Genomic DNA, 14,757 nt, shown 5'->3' with positions numbered 1-14,757 from the left:
TCCAATCAAGCCTGGGGGAGTAGATCGGCTATAAGTCCTGCAAAAACACCAATAAATGTGTTAAAGGCGCTTTTAAAATGAACAAATAAATGCGAATACGTTGAGGTACATGTGCTTGGTTTGTTATGTGTTTTGTAGCCCTGATATATTGTCAAAATACATCGTTTTAAAGGGTTTTATTTTATTTTTGAGTTTTCTGTATGTCCCCCTCACGCTTGCCGTAGGTTAGTCATGCCGCTTTAAGGACCGCCTCGGTTAGATGGGAATTTCGGCTCTTTTTAGTGATCCGGATCATTTGTCTCACTTCACCAAGAAGAGCCACACTTTCGGCTCCCAAATGGCGCTTTATTTTACCACTTATACCAGGGTTATAAGTGGTAAAATGGGGTATTTTGTCCCTGTGGCGACAAAAAAAGTCATATGGCATGAACAGTTATTTCTGTTTTCCCTATAAACGATATTAACACAGCCGGCACCTTAACATCTACATTTTGCAAACTTCAAGTCTAGTTTTGAGTTTCTCTAGCTAGACTAGCTTTCGATTCCAAATCTCCTGAGATATTTATTTGGTGTCCAGCCTCTCATTTGCACTTGGCTCCGCGCTGCATTCTGACAAAATCATATTAATAAATGCTAATTTTTACTTATTAGTAATGTTGGTAGGCTAATTTAGACTTAGTAGGCTGTAACATCTTCATTGTGAGGCTCACAATAAGGTTTGCGGCTCCGTTCCGACATCATTTCTCTTTTTTTGCCCAACAAAAATATAAATATATTTTCGAAATATTTTTATTTTATCATTTCATTTTTATTTACTTTTTTAAAAATGTCTTATTCAAGGTAATGTGTTGTGACGAGTGGTGGGGCGGCGCCCTCTATTGGCCCGGCCGCCACTGATTTCACCCCCCGCCCCTCCCTGCTAGATGGTATGATCCTTGTCAATCCTCACATGGTTAGTTTGCCGAGCATATACGTGACACCTGTAGTCAGCGTCCACAGCACCTGCAGGTACTTTTTCTAATGAGAAATAAAAAAAGTAAAAAGAAAAAAAAGAAAGACTCCTGACGGACGTGATCCGACTCCCGTCGTTCACGTAAAAGATCCGAATCTTTTAACCGACTCGTTCTCGAATGACACATCACCAGTGTCGGTCAAAGTTTAGTGTAACCGGTTGTGACAGCTTCAGAGCGGGTCAAACCTTTACATTTCTCTCCACAATGGCAGCAAGAAACATCTCCCAGTTCTGGGAATGGGGCAGGAAGATCATCTGCGTCGGGAGAAACTACGCAGATCACGCCAAAGAGCTGAAAAATGCGAGAGCAAATGTTCAGTCAAAGCCAAATATGACATGTCACAAGTAGTTTTATTGAAACCTTTTATTTAAGTGTAAATACTGTATAACAACAGGAGAACCTTTTTTAAAAAAATCAAAGCTCCATAAAGTGCACATTTACATAAAAAAGAAAATATATATATATATATATGTATCTATGTATATATGAGTTTCACTTTCTGCAATGATTGACAAAAAATATTGAACTTTTTCACGATATTCTCATTTTTTGAGATGTTTATTGTTTATTGTTTATTGTTAAAAAGATCCCCATTAGCTGTCACCAAAAGTGGGACGAGCTAGTCTTCCTGGGGTCCACAAGACAAAACAAAAATCACTTAACAATTAAACATTGTAGACATTATTATATACAGAAATCATTCCGAATAAGTTATTACATTCATATCTATTACATTAATTCTCACTTTCACACAGTAAATAAGTTAATTAGATAATTAGATGTACCTGTATAAAGACATGCAGGACCTTAAACAGTGTTTTTCAATGGAGGTTGTAATAATTCTTTAAAGGCGAGAGACTTTTGACATATTGTGCCTTGCAAAATGTGTGGACTTTCGCAATACGCTAAAATCCGGCTCCCGTCGTTCACTTAAAAGAGTCGAATCTTTGAACCGGCTCGTTCACGAATGACACATCACCAGTGTCGGTCAAAGTTTAGTGTAACCGGTTGTGACAGCTTCAGAGCGGGTCAAACCTTCACATTTCTCTCCACAATGGCAGCAAGAAACATCTCCCAGTTCTGGGAATGGGGCAGGAAGATCATCTGCGTCGGGAGAAATTACGCAGACCACGCCAAAGAGCTGAAAAATGCGATTCCCACAGAGCCCGTCCTGTTCCTGAAGCCCCCTTCTGCATATGTGAGAGAGGGCTCCTCCATCCTGGTGCCCCTCTACTCCACCAACCTGCACCATGAGGTGGAGTTGGGGGTGGTGATCGGGAAAGGGGGCACGGCCATCCCCCAGTCTTGCGCCATGGAGCATGTTGCAGGTTACGCGCTCTGCTTGGACATGACGGCCCGGGACGTGCAGGACGAGTGCAAGTCCAAGGGTCTGCCCTGGACCCTGGCCAAGGCCTTCAACACCTCCTGCCCCGTCAGCGACTTCATCCCCAAGGAGCGCATCCCGGACCCGGGGCAGGTGAAGCTGTGGCTGAAGGTGAACGACCAGCTGCGGCAGGACGGCTGCACCTCCCAGATGATCTTCTCCGTCCCGTATCTGATCAGCTACATCAGCGAGTTCATCACCCTGGAGGAGGGGGACCTCATCCTCACCGGGACCCCGAAAGGAGTCTCCGCCGTGCAGGAGCATGACGAGCTGCAGGCTGGGATCCAGGACGTGGTCACCATGAAGTTCAGAGTGGACAGACAGGAGCACTAGTGAAGAAATACCAAATAGAAATAGAAATACTATAATAAGACCAAGGATGTACAGGTACATGTAAAAAAAAATTAGAATATTGTGGAAAAAGTTCAATATTTGTTGTGGATTATTTCAGAAAGTGAAACTCATACATTATATACACTCTAAAACAGGGGTCTCAAACTCAAATTACCTGGGGGCAGCTGGAGGCAGTATCAAAATGATCAAAACAAGACACAAAATGACAAAAAAAAAACCAAAATAACCAAAAAAGACACAAAATGACTGAAAAAAGACACAAAATTACTGAAAAAAGACAAAATTACTAAGAAAAAAAGACACAGACTTGCCAAAAAGACACAAAATTATTATTTTTTAAAATACAAAATTAACAACAAAAAAAAACACAAAATCACACCAAAAAAAAGTAATTAAAGGGACCTTCCACACACAACACGGTAAAGTGCCATTCATATAAAACTCACATTAAACTTTCATATCAAGGTGGGGGCCACAAAATATCGTCACGAGGGCCGCAATTGGCCCGCGGGCCGCGAGTTTGAGACCCATGCTCTAAAATATGAGAAGTTGAGCTTACTTAAAAGAATTTAGGAAACCAATTGCACTAAAAAATGGTAAGTAAACATAACTGATAGTCTTAAGTTAGGTTTACTTGATATGTACTTGTTAAATTTACTTTAAATCTAAGTGCATTTACTTCATTTTTTAAAGTTAATAAACTTAAAAACAGCAAGTATTATAAACTTGATCTTTCTAATTGTTACCAACTTAAGTTAGCCAAGTTAATCTGACTTAACTGAACAGTTGTGTTTTCTTATTTTTGTTAAGTTATTAAACTTAAAAATAGCAAGTATAATGAACTTTAGTTTTATAAACTATTTTATTAACTATAATAACCTTGTTTCAAGCCTGTTTTTCTTGTAATTTTGATGATTCTGGCTTTGAGAGAATGAAAACACAAAACTCAGTGTCTCAGAAAATTAGAATATTACATAAGATCAATAAAAAAAGGATATTTTAAACACAAATGTCATGCTTCTAAAAAAAAGTGTGTTAATTTCTATATGCTTATGGCTGGGAGATATGGAACAAAAGTCATATCCAGATATATTTAGGCTAAATATCTATATACAATATATATCCTGATGTTTTAGCGCAAAGTGAGAGCAAATGTTCAGTCAAAGTCAAATATCACAAGTAGTTTTATTGAAACCTTTTATTTAAGTGTAAATACTGTATAACATTTTTTTTTTTAAATCAAAGCTCCATAAAGTGCACATTTACATAAAAAAAAAAAAAAAATATATATATATATATATATATATATATATATATGTGTGTGTGTCTATGTATATATGAGTTTCACTTTCTGCAATAATTGACAAAAAATATTTAACTTTTTCATGATATTCTAATTTTTTTGAGATGTACCTGTATAAAGACACTCAGGACCTTAAACAGTGTTTTTACTGGAGGTTGTAATAATTCTTTAAAGGCGAGAGACTCTACCGGCGAAAACATTTTCATGCACTGGTCAATTTTAATAATAATTTTGACATATTGTGCCTTCCAAAATGTGTGGAATTTCGCAATAGTTATTCATTTGCATAGTTTTAAAGCTTTCTCAAAGTGGATCTATTTTTCCCATACACAACATTCTCATCTATATTCTGACGGATTTCAGAGGAGTTCATTCATCACATATAGTCTGACTTTATGTAATTTTATTCATAAAAATGTGTCTTTGCAGTCGGCTGTTTTCTGATTTATGGATTGATAAAACAGATATCTCATTCCCCTTTGTTTAAAAAGACTCAGGTCAAAACATGTCAATAATCCAATAAAACAATAACTTTGAACCTGACTGCAATGGCCAGATTTCTGTTCTGGAACTTTACCCAAAAAGGCAATTATTATCGTATTTATTTTTATGCATTTTCAGGACCTGTGTGTGTCAGCAGGTGGCAGTGCTGCGTCATCAGCACCATATTTCTGATTTCTGCCTTACAGTACTAGAGAATAAGCACAGTTTGGTTACACTGATTGATCTTATAAGTGTAAGTATGATCTATTTTACTGCAATATGTACTTAAACCAGCGAGAGATATGAAAATTCACATCCAAAGTGAGTCGACTTTTTGCCTGCTGGTTGATTGACATCAGAGTGGAAAGCTGCAGAGAACTGAGTTAATCTTGCAAAAATTAAATAGGAAAATAAACAAATAGAGGAATAAATGCAAAGGCAAATTATTACTTTTTAACCCTGTGATGCAGAACATATAAACACCTTCTAATGCACAACATGGGTCCAACATGACCTGCATTCATTTCCCATGCTATTTAATGCTGGTTGTGTGTTTGAATATCTTTTTTTATTTTTTCTAATTATTACAACAGATCATTATATACATTTTTCCTTTCATACTTTATGGAGAAAAATTGTTTTTGTATTATTACATCAAGTTTACACACACGGGTCAAAAATGACCTTGTGCATTAGAAGCGTAGTGATACAAAAAGTGATTCACTGAAATTAACAATTTGAGTATATGTGTAACTATGTTTGTCTTATTTTGAAGGTTTAACTTTAAAAGAGTTGTTAGAACCACCAGATTACATTGGAAAATCACATATTTTAACATTTGAGACTTATTAGAGCCACCAAATAATAATTTTCCATTGGAAAAACACCAATTTAACAAAAATAGGATAGTTAATATTTGTGTCTTCTTTGTCAGGTTTTAAATTGGTGACAACATATAAACACCTTCTAATGCACAACATGGGTCAAAAATGACCTTGTGCATTAGAAGCGTAGTGATAAAAAAAGGGATTTTACTCAAAAAGTAAGAAATGAAAACAAAACATTAGGATGTATGATGATCAAAAACAAGTTATTTTAGGAAAACCTGGAATACTGAATGATGAAATTAATTTATTGCAAAGATATAGAACATAAAAACTTAGTCAGGTCACTTTAGACCATGTTGTGCATCAAAAGGTTAAAAAGCTAATTTTTATGATTTATGTCTAATCCAGGGGTCTCAAACTCAAATTACCTGGGGGACGCTGGAGGCAGAATAAAAATGACCAAAAAAAAGACACAAAATTACAACAAAAGACACAAAATGATTTAAAAAAACACTAAATTACTTTAAAAAAAGGACACAAAAAGACAAAAAAAAGACACAAAATGACCAAAAATACACAGAATTACAAAAAAAGACACAAAATTATTTTAAAAATACACAAAATTACCAGAAAAAAGACACAAAATTGCAAATTACTTAAATATTTTTTTTCCTGTTGGTTTGTTGAAATAGATAGCTGCCAAGAGTTAATTTAGCCAAAAATTAAATAGGAAAATAAACAAATAGGAATTAAAACAAAGACAAACAAAAAAAGTATTTTTAAAGTCATGTTACATGTAATAATTAATTCATGCATTTGTAATATTTATGGTACATTTAATGATACATTTTTTTTTATTTTTCAAGTTTTTTCATATATTTTTTTATTTTGGCAGCTCCCATCCTCCATACAGTCACACCCAAAATGTCATCATGCTAATACTGATTATGATTATAAAGGCAGGGTAAAAAAAATATTCTGATAAATGCCAGCATAAAGAAAAAAAGCTGTGCTGTCTCCACACTAATAAAACCACGATGACTGTAATTTATTCTTGCTTTACTGAATCGATTTCATCTTTTCCTTTGGTGGCATGGTTTGGAAATCTTTCTTAAATGAACAGAAAAAACTCTCTGAAGCTAATAGTTAAACGGTCTCGTGGCTGATTGGTGAGTCACAGCTGAGACTAAAGTCTCTGTTCACCAAACGGTTTCAGAGAATAACTGAATAACTGGCTGGATTTTAAATGACCACTCCCACCCTCTGCAAAGTCAATTTCATAGTCTTAAACCAACTCTACCTACGGGTAGAAATAAAAGGAACCTGAACTTGATATATACACCACACTGCAAAAAAAACTGTCTAAAAACCAGATAAAAACAGTAAATCTGAGGGAAATGATCTTGCTTCATGGACAGATCACCTTTAGATTACCTTGACAAGATTTATTAAATTAAGATTATTAAATCTAGAAATAAGCATGTTGAACACTTAAAATAAGAAATTAACTTATCCAACACTTCTAAATCTTAAGTTTTTTTTTTATCTTGGTAAGAACCAAATAATCATCAGGTCACTCTGCTCGGGCCAGTTCATCACTGCTGGCAGCTTTAAGTCATTTTGTGTCTTCTTTAGTCATTGTGTGTCTTTTTTTTGGTAATTTTGTGTCATTTTTGTGTCTGTTTTGGTTATTTTGGTCATTTTGTGTCTTTTGTTGTGTCTTATTTAGTTATTTAGTGTCTTTTTTGGTCATTTTGTGTATTTTTTAGCCTTTTTTAAATCTTTGTAAGTAAGTCATTTTGTGTCTTTCTTTAGTCTTTCTTAGGTAATTTTTTAGTCATTTTGTGTCTTTTTTTAGTCCTTTAGTCCAACATCAAATGTGATTTTGAATCTTTTTTTTACTTTCAAAACACTATCATGCTCAATAAAGAATTTTAAATGTTGCAAATGTGACCAAAGGTGTCAAATCTACCATATAAGAGGGTTCCATCCAGTTCTATCATTTGATACTAAATCTATTTGAGCTTGTCTCCAGTTTTACTTGGTATATCATCATCAAACTGAAACTGGCCTCATGGAGTTTACAGCCAGAACTTTAGAGGTAAATTTACAGTAGGGCTCCACGCTGCTTTGTTTTCTAGTCTGGATGGAGTCAACAAGTCTGGATTATTTGGAGCTTTTGGAGACTCCAGAGGGTTAAAGAACATTTAAGTTGCTTCCAAACTTTTGTCCTGTAGTATATATATTACTGTATTTCCTCTGGGTGTGTACTTATGATAAGGATATTTCCTCCAGTCACATGAAGCAGCACAGTGTGAATAAATGTGCTGTCCCCTTCAGAGGCTTAAATGTGAAGTAGAGTTTATCCCAGATGAGTTCAAGTTGAGAAAATAGTCATGTTAGTGCGGGAGTTTAGAGGACTGAGGGTTTGGCGCCGGCTGCGTGTGGTTATTCATAAATTTGGAACACATTTAGCTGCTTGTTGGATTAGCTGGGATGTGTTTTCTTCACAAAGTTTGATGGAACACGTTTTGATGCATTTTTGTAGCTGCACAGTGAACCCTGTTGCCTTCTTCACTGTATGATGTCCGGTTCACAATTTAATACACCCAAAAAAAGACTCCTTTTGCCAATAACGTTTAATAAATCTGTGGTACACTGTAAAAAAATGTGTGTCTAAAAACCAGATAAAAACAGTAAATCTGAGGGAAATGATCTTGCTGCATGGACAGATAATTTACCTTGACAAGATTTCTATAATTAAGATTATTACTGCAAATTATTTGTTTCTTACCAAGATAAAAAATAAAAATAAAAACTTTAGATTTAGAAGTGTTTCTTTTGTAAATTTTTTGTCTCTTTTGGTCATTCTGTGACCAAAAATAGATGTAAAATGACCCCAAAAAAAGACACAAAAATGACCAAAAAAGACACAAAATGACCACAAAAAAGACACAAAAATTACCAAATTAATTAACAATCTTAATTTAAGAAATCTTGTCAAGGTAAATTATCTGTCCATGCAGCAAGATCATTTCCCTCAGATTTAGTGTTTTTATCTGGTTTTAGACACACCTTTTTTTGTAGTGTGGGGAGGTCATTTAATGCCTATTTTTGGTAATTTTGTGTATTTTTCTGTCATTTTATGCCTGTTTTTTTTTTGTCACTTTGTGTCTGTTTTGGTCATTTTATGCCTGTTTTTTGTCATTTTGTGTCTGTTTTGGTCATTTTTTGCCAGATTTGAGTCATTTTGAGTATTTTTCTGTCATCTTATGCCTGTTTTTAGTCATTTTGTGTCTGTTTTGTTCATTTTATACCTGTTTTTTTGGTCATTTTGTGTCTGTTTTGGTCATTTTATGCCAGATTTTTGTAATTTTGTGTATTTTTCTGTAATTGCATACCTGTTTTTTGTCATTTTGTGTCTGTTTTTTGTCATGTTGTGTCTGTTTTGGTCATTTTATGCCAGATTTTTATCATTTTGTGCAATTTAGATTCAGATTTACAAGTGTTAGATCATTTATCTTGTGTTTTTAGACACCCCCTTTTTTTGCAGTGTATTTCTGTTCATCAAGTGTAATTTTTACTTTCCGGCTGTGAAACCTTCATCGTAACCACATTCTTCCTGGACTGTTTAACATCTGTTCCAGGTTCAATTACAATTCTCCCACAGGCTTCTCTGTTTCCAGGATCAATCAGAGCCTCCATCAACCTGTCCCAGGCCGCTCCGCTGTAACCCGACTCCGTGTACATCATCGTCTCCCCACACCTGTAGGCCACGTTATCTCCCAGACTCACAGGACCCGGGAAGCCCGGGCCCTCAGGGGCCTAACGGGGTTATACGTGTCCATCAGTAGAGCAGTTATGACAGATTCAATTAGATTTGGGATCTGGGAAATGTTGCCTGAGAGAGTTAGGAGAGCGTGGCATGTGCACACAGGTGTCGTCTTTTATGAGATATGAATCATAGCGTTCATTGTCCCCGTGTGACTGGAGGTATTACAGCCTGGCAGCTTTTAACAAAGGCTTCAAAGCTGCTCAGCTCTGGTTTACCATTCAACCACATGAAGCGGCGTGTTGTAATGGAGCAGCAGCCGACCTGTGGAGGGAGATCTGACTCTTAAAGGGAGACTAAAGGGAGAACATGGAGACCTCAGCCTAACAACCCATCTAACAATGATGTCATCTGTGAGTTGAAATCAAGCCAGACAGCAGAGATCTCTTGTAAAAAAAAAAAAGTAGATTTTCTACCCTGCCCCATCTACAGGTACATCTCAAAACATTAGAATATCGTGAAAAAGTTCAATATTTTTTGTCAGTCATTTCAGAAAGTGAAACTCGTATATTATATATATTCATTACACATAGAGTGAAATATTTCAAGCCTGTTTTTCTTGTCATTTTGATGATTCTGGCTTAGAGATAATGAAAACACTAAACTCAGTGTCTCAGAAAATTAGAATATTTTGAAAAAGTTGAATATTTGAGTCCACAGTTGGTATTTTGTGTCTTTTTGGGTCATTTTTGCATCTATTTTTGGTCATTTTGTGTCTTTTTTGGGCCAATTTGTGTCTTTTTTTACAGGTACATCTCATAAAAATAGAATATCGTGAAAAAGTTCTATATTTTTGGTCAATTATTTCAGAAAGTGACACTCATACATTATATATATATACATTACACATAGAGTGAAATATTTCAAGCCTGTTTTTCTTGTAAATTTGCATGAATTTTTAGATTTTTTTTCATCAATTTGTATTTTTTTCTCTTAAATTTGTGATTTTTTTCTCACAGAATTTGTAAATTTGAATTTTTTTTACGTACATTTTTTAATTTTTTTCTTGTAATTTTATTACATAAGATCAATTTAAAAAAAAGGATATTTTAAACACTGGACCAGCATATTCAACTGACCATCAATATTCTAGTTTTATACTGACACACAGAGTTGTGTTTTCATTATCTCTAAGCCAGAATCATCAAAATTACAAGAAAAACAGACTTGAAATATTTCACTCTATGTGTAATGAATCTATATAATGTATGAGTTTCACTTTCTGAAATGACTGACAAAAAATATTGAACTTTTTCACAATATTCAAATTTTTTGAGATGTAGCTGTAAGATGAGATACATACAGTATTTGGTTGAATATGAATCTTGTTTAACACCGACTGTAAGATGCAACATGTGACTTATTACTACTGACATGCTGACAAACATCAGTTCATCAGTGGAGAGGAATCTATCATGCTGCAGGTTACTGGGTCAAATTTCTCAGATTCACACAGAAAACAGGTTGAACACAAACACGGGCTTGAACATGTATCCATCCATAGTTCATATGGATCCATGGATGGATTACTGGAACAGGCCCAGGGGCCCAAGGGGCCGAAGGGGCCTAGGGGATCACAAAATGATCACAACAAGCTGCTTAATGACTGAAAAAAGTGCAAAGTGACCAAAAACATACAAAACACTGACTACAAACTACCTAATACGACCACAAAGAGAACAAAAGTTACTATTAAGAGACGCAAAACAACTACAAGGAGCCGCAAAACGATGAAAATTTATGCAAAACCAGCTTCTTTAGCAACATGTAGTTTTTCTTTCTTTTTACAGAGTCCAGGAAAGCTAGTCTTTGTGTGAAGAAACATGTAGAAAAAAATAACCAACAATCTCATTTTGTTTAGAAAATGAATGCACATATGAAATACTTAACAGGAACACCCAACTGGCTATGAATGGGGGCCACTTTTGAAAAATGACAGGAGACAGCTCAAGTTATCCTCCCCCGGCACTTTAAAAAAAATATTTATAAAAAAGCTCTATTTTCTGTTCTTTTCTTCTTCTTCTTTTTTTTTTTTTGTCATTTTTCTGTCATTTTATCTACATTCACATTACAAAAAAATCCCCATTACGAATGTATTTATTTTCATTGTGAATTAGAAAATAATCGGTGGGTCACACAGCACCCTTTTTGTCCCCCAGGCCACAAGTTTAGTACGACCGAAAGAAAGAGATTGCGGATACAAGCGGCTGAAATTAGTTTCCTTTGTAGGGTGGCTGGGCTCTAGCCTGGGTTTACCCATAATGCCTTGTGCGCTTGATTTCATTTCGAACCTGCAGCCAGTCTGGAAACCACGGCCGTTTCTTAGCCCTGTTTTAGGGATCCAATCACAGAACGGGGAGGGACGGCAAGACGATGACGCGTACTACTCGGCAGACGGAAGCTTGTAGTTTTGTAGTTTTCTTACGGATCCAACATGGCTGCTGCAGACGAGAAGCTCTCTTTGGATCTAGCTGTAGACGCCGTTTTAAATAGTTTAGAGCAAAAGTTGATTTTAAAAGAACAACGTTTGACTTTAAACTCCTGTTTCACCACCAAAAAGGATGTTTTAGCCTTTCTTCCGACAGGATTTGGCCAAAGCCTAATCTACCAACTAGCCCCGCTACCGCTCACTGCTGTAACCACGGTGATCTGGCTACGAGCCGGGGGACAGCGGAGCCCCCAGAGACCCCCAGCAGCTCGTCTGTTGACCATAAAATCAGTGGATGTGTGTGGCTGAATGACATGAGGGGGAATAAGGCGTAAAAATAAATAATCTTGCAGAAAGCGAGAACTGGAGAAGCAAAGCAGCAAGCAACACTCACACACACTGCAGGTAGACTGTGAGCTGAAACTACAGAGCAGGCCCCCGGATAAGCGGAGGAAAATGGATGGATGGATGCTTTACACCATCCTTAGATGAATGAAAGGAATCTGAACATTTGAACAGCTTGTTCACTGACCTTTTATTTTGGTGCATTAAAGCTGCAGCCCACATGAAATGTATCCAACATGTGAAAATGATTTACAGCTTGGCAGAGTGTGTGTGTGTGTGTGTGTGTGTGTGTGTTCAGAAAATGACCATTCGTGATGCCTGGCCTTGCGTGCTGCACTGTATGTCACTAGACAGCGCTGCGGTGCGGCCATTCTTAGAAAAAACCACCAACACACACAACCATCGGAAGGGCTGAGTCAGACAGGATACATATGACATATCGCATCAGAAAGACACACACACACACACATGGCCAGGAAATTGATTTCATTTAACTTTTTGGAAAGTGAGTACGTTTACACTTGGAGGTCAACTCTGTGCTTTAATACACGCGGTCTTAGCCAAGGCACGCTCTCACTGGTTCTTTTGCATGTTATAAAAATCGCAAAGCATTTAATTAACCAGACTCATAATTAATAAACAAGTAGGTGGCAAGGTTATAATAGTTTTGGATTTTTTAAAATTAGTTTTAGTTTTAATTTCTTTGTGAATTCAGTTAGTTTTAATGAGTTTTTAGAGTTTGCTAGTTTTAATTAGTTTTTATTTTTCTGGGAAATGCTTAGTTTTAGTTTAATTTTTATTAGTTTTAGTGTTAGTTTTAGTTTTTTTGTAATGGGGTATTTGTTGGGTGCCAGATTAAAAAACAATAAATGTTCCTTTATTTCCTTTGTCTGATCCATCTCAGCCCCAATAAGTTTATTAAGTCATAAAACCAGATAGATGAAATAGATTTCATATCAACCAAAAATGTTTACGTATGAAAAAAGTTGACAAAGACATTTTCACTATAATTTTAGTTAAAGTTAGTTTTGTAACCACACAATACAGTTTCAGTTAGTTATCGTTTTTGAAAAAACTCTCGTTTTTATTTTTATTTCAGTAAAACGAAAATGTTTCGTTATGTTTTCGTTATTTCGTTAGTTTTCATTAACTATAATAACCTTATTGGGTGTCTGGAGATCAATATCACCATGCACTGTAAAAAATGTCTGTAGATTTTACGGTGAAAAACTGCTAAACCACGACAGTAAAAGACCGTAAAATTATGAATGGGTTAATTCAGTTTCACTAACAATGAAACACCATAAACGTATATATCAGCCAAAACAGTATTTTTTATAGTTTCGTTTTTTGAAACATACATTACTCCACTGTAAAATACTTTATTCATACAGTAAAAAATTTAATAAACTGGCAATCTTGAATGTAAAATCAACAGTGCTAATATCTTTTTACCATAATACTTAAAAAAGTTGCACCGTATTTATTACGGTAAAATTCTGGCAACCACAGCTGCCGGTTTTTACCGTAAAAACAACAGGGTTTTTTTTACAGTGTGGAGTAAATGAAGAGCCAGGAAGAAACAGGCTGGAGTGCTCTGAAGTTAAAAGGTGAGAAATGAACCGTGCTGACAGCCTTCTTTTGCCTCAAGACCAGTTGGCCTTGCTTGGCTTACGGGCAACTGCCGGCTGTTTGCACCTGAGAACTGTCCCTGATGGAGCTGAGACCAGAAGTGACAGTGGAAACAGAACTGGCCTTGGCACGAACTAGCTCTCCGGCATGTGGCGCATTAGTGGAAAGATAAAAAAGCCTTTATTCAGATGACAGTTGACAGTTTTAAAACATATGTACACAACCGGTCAAAAGTTTTAGAACACCCCAATTTTTCCAGTTTTTTATTGAAAATCAAGCAGTTCAAGTCAAATGAACAGCTAGGGAGGGTACAAAGGTAAGTGGTGAACTGCCAGAGGTAAATAAAAAAAGGTGAAATATAACGTACATTTCAGAATTATACAAGTAGGCCTTTTTTCAGGGAACAAGAAATGGGTTAACAACTTAACTCTATGGAGTCTTGGGCTATTTTGTCCATTTTTGAATTCTTTTCATGTCTTTGTAAGTCATTTTGTGTCTTTTTTTTTGTCATTTTATGTCTTTTGGTGTCTTTTTTTGTCATTTTGTGTGTCTTTTTGGTCATTTTGTGTCTTTTTTTTAGACCTTTAGTCCAACATAAAATGTGATTTTGAATCTTTTTTTTACTTTCAAATCACTATCATGCTCAATAAAGAATTTTAAATGTTGCAAATGTGCAATAATTTCAGAGTACACTGAGACATTAAACTGCATCATTTTCAATTAAATTCTGGAAAAGTTGGTGTGTTCTAAAACTTTTGACCAGTAGTGTATATCTTTATTTTCAAAGGAACAGACCTATTAAATGAATCAATTTGGCTGCGTCTGATAGTTTTTAAGCCCAGCTCTGTTCTTTTACCCTTACCTTAGTCATGTGGTTTTATTGGCCTTATTTAACCGTTTCCTGTGAACACGGAAGTTTATTTTGAAAAACCACGATGCATGTAAATAGGGGAATGTGACAAACTGTCCCTGACACGCCCAAGACCAAAGAAAATAGGTACTTTGTGCATTATACTAGTGCCTTGGAGCTTTCTTTTTTTTCTCCAAATCAATAACCAATTAGTGATTGTTTTATAAGCCAAACTTACGGGCTGAAATTCATTTTCGTAGAATAATGAATGGGTGCTTTGGCAAATGAAAGGAAACCATGCATGAA

General features: G+C 35.7%; 1 protein-coding gene across 1 annotated transcript; it reads left to right on the top strand.

Moving 5' to 3' along the window:
* The first annotated feature begins 1,919 nt into the window (after nucleotides 1-1,919).
* fahd1 (fumarylacetoacetate hydrolase domain containing 1) lies at nucleotides 1,920-3,990 on the top strand. Its single transcript, XM_059347257.1, has one exon. It carries the CDS (start codon nucleotides 1,981-1,983, stop codon nucleotides 2,728-2,730), a length of 750 nt encoding a protein of 249 aa, XP_059203240.1. The 5' UTR covers nucleotides 1,920-1,980; the 3' UTR covers nucleotides 2,731-3,990.
* Nucleotides 3,991-14,757: the final 10,767 nt, after the last annotated feature.

The sequence above is a fragment of the Centropristis striata genome, chromosome 13, assembly GCF_030273125.1.
Source record: "Centropristis striata isolate RG_2023a ecotype Rhode Island chromosome 13, C.striata_1.0, whole genome shotgun sequence".
Lineage (NCBI taxonomy): Eukaryota > Metazoa > Chordata > Actinopteri > Perciformes > Serranidae > Centropristis > Centropristis striata.
The sequence above is the reverse complement of the archived record's forward strand: the minus strand, read 5'-3'. Positions and strand labels throughout refer to the sequence as shown.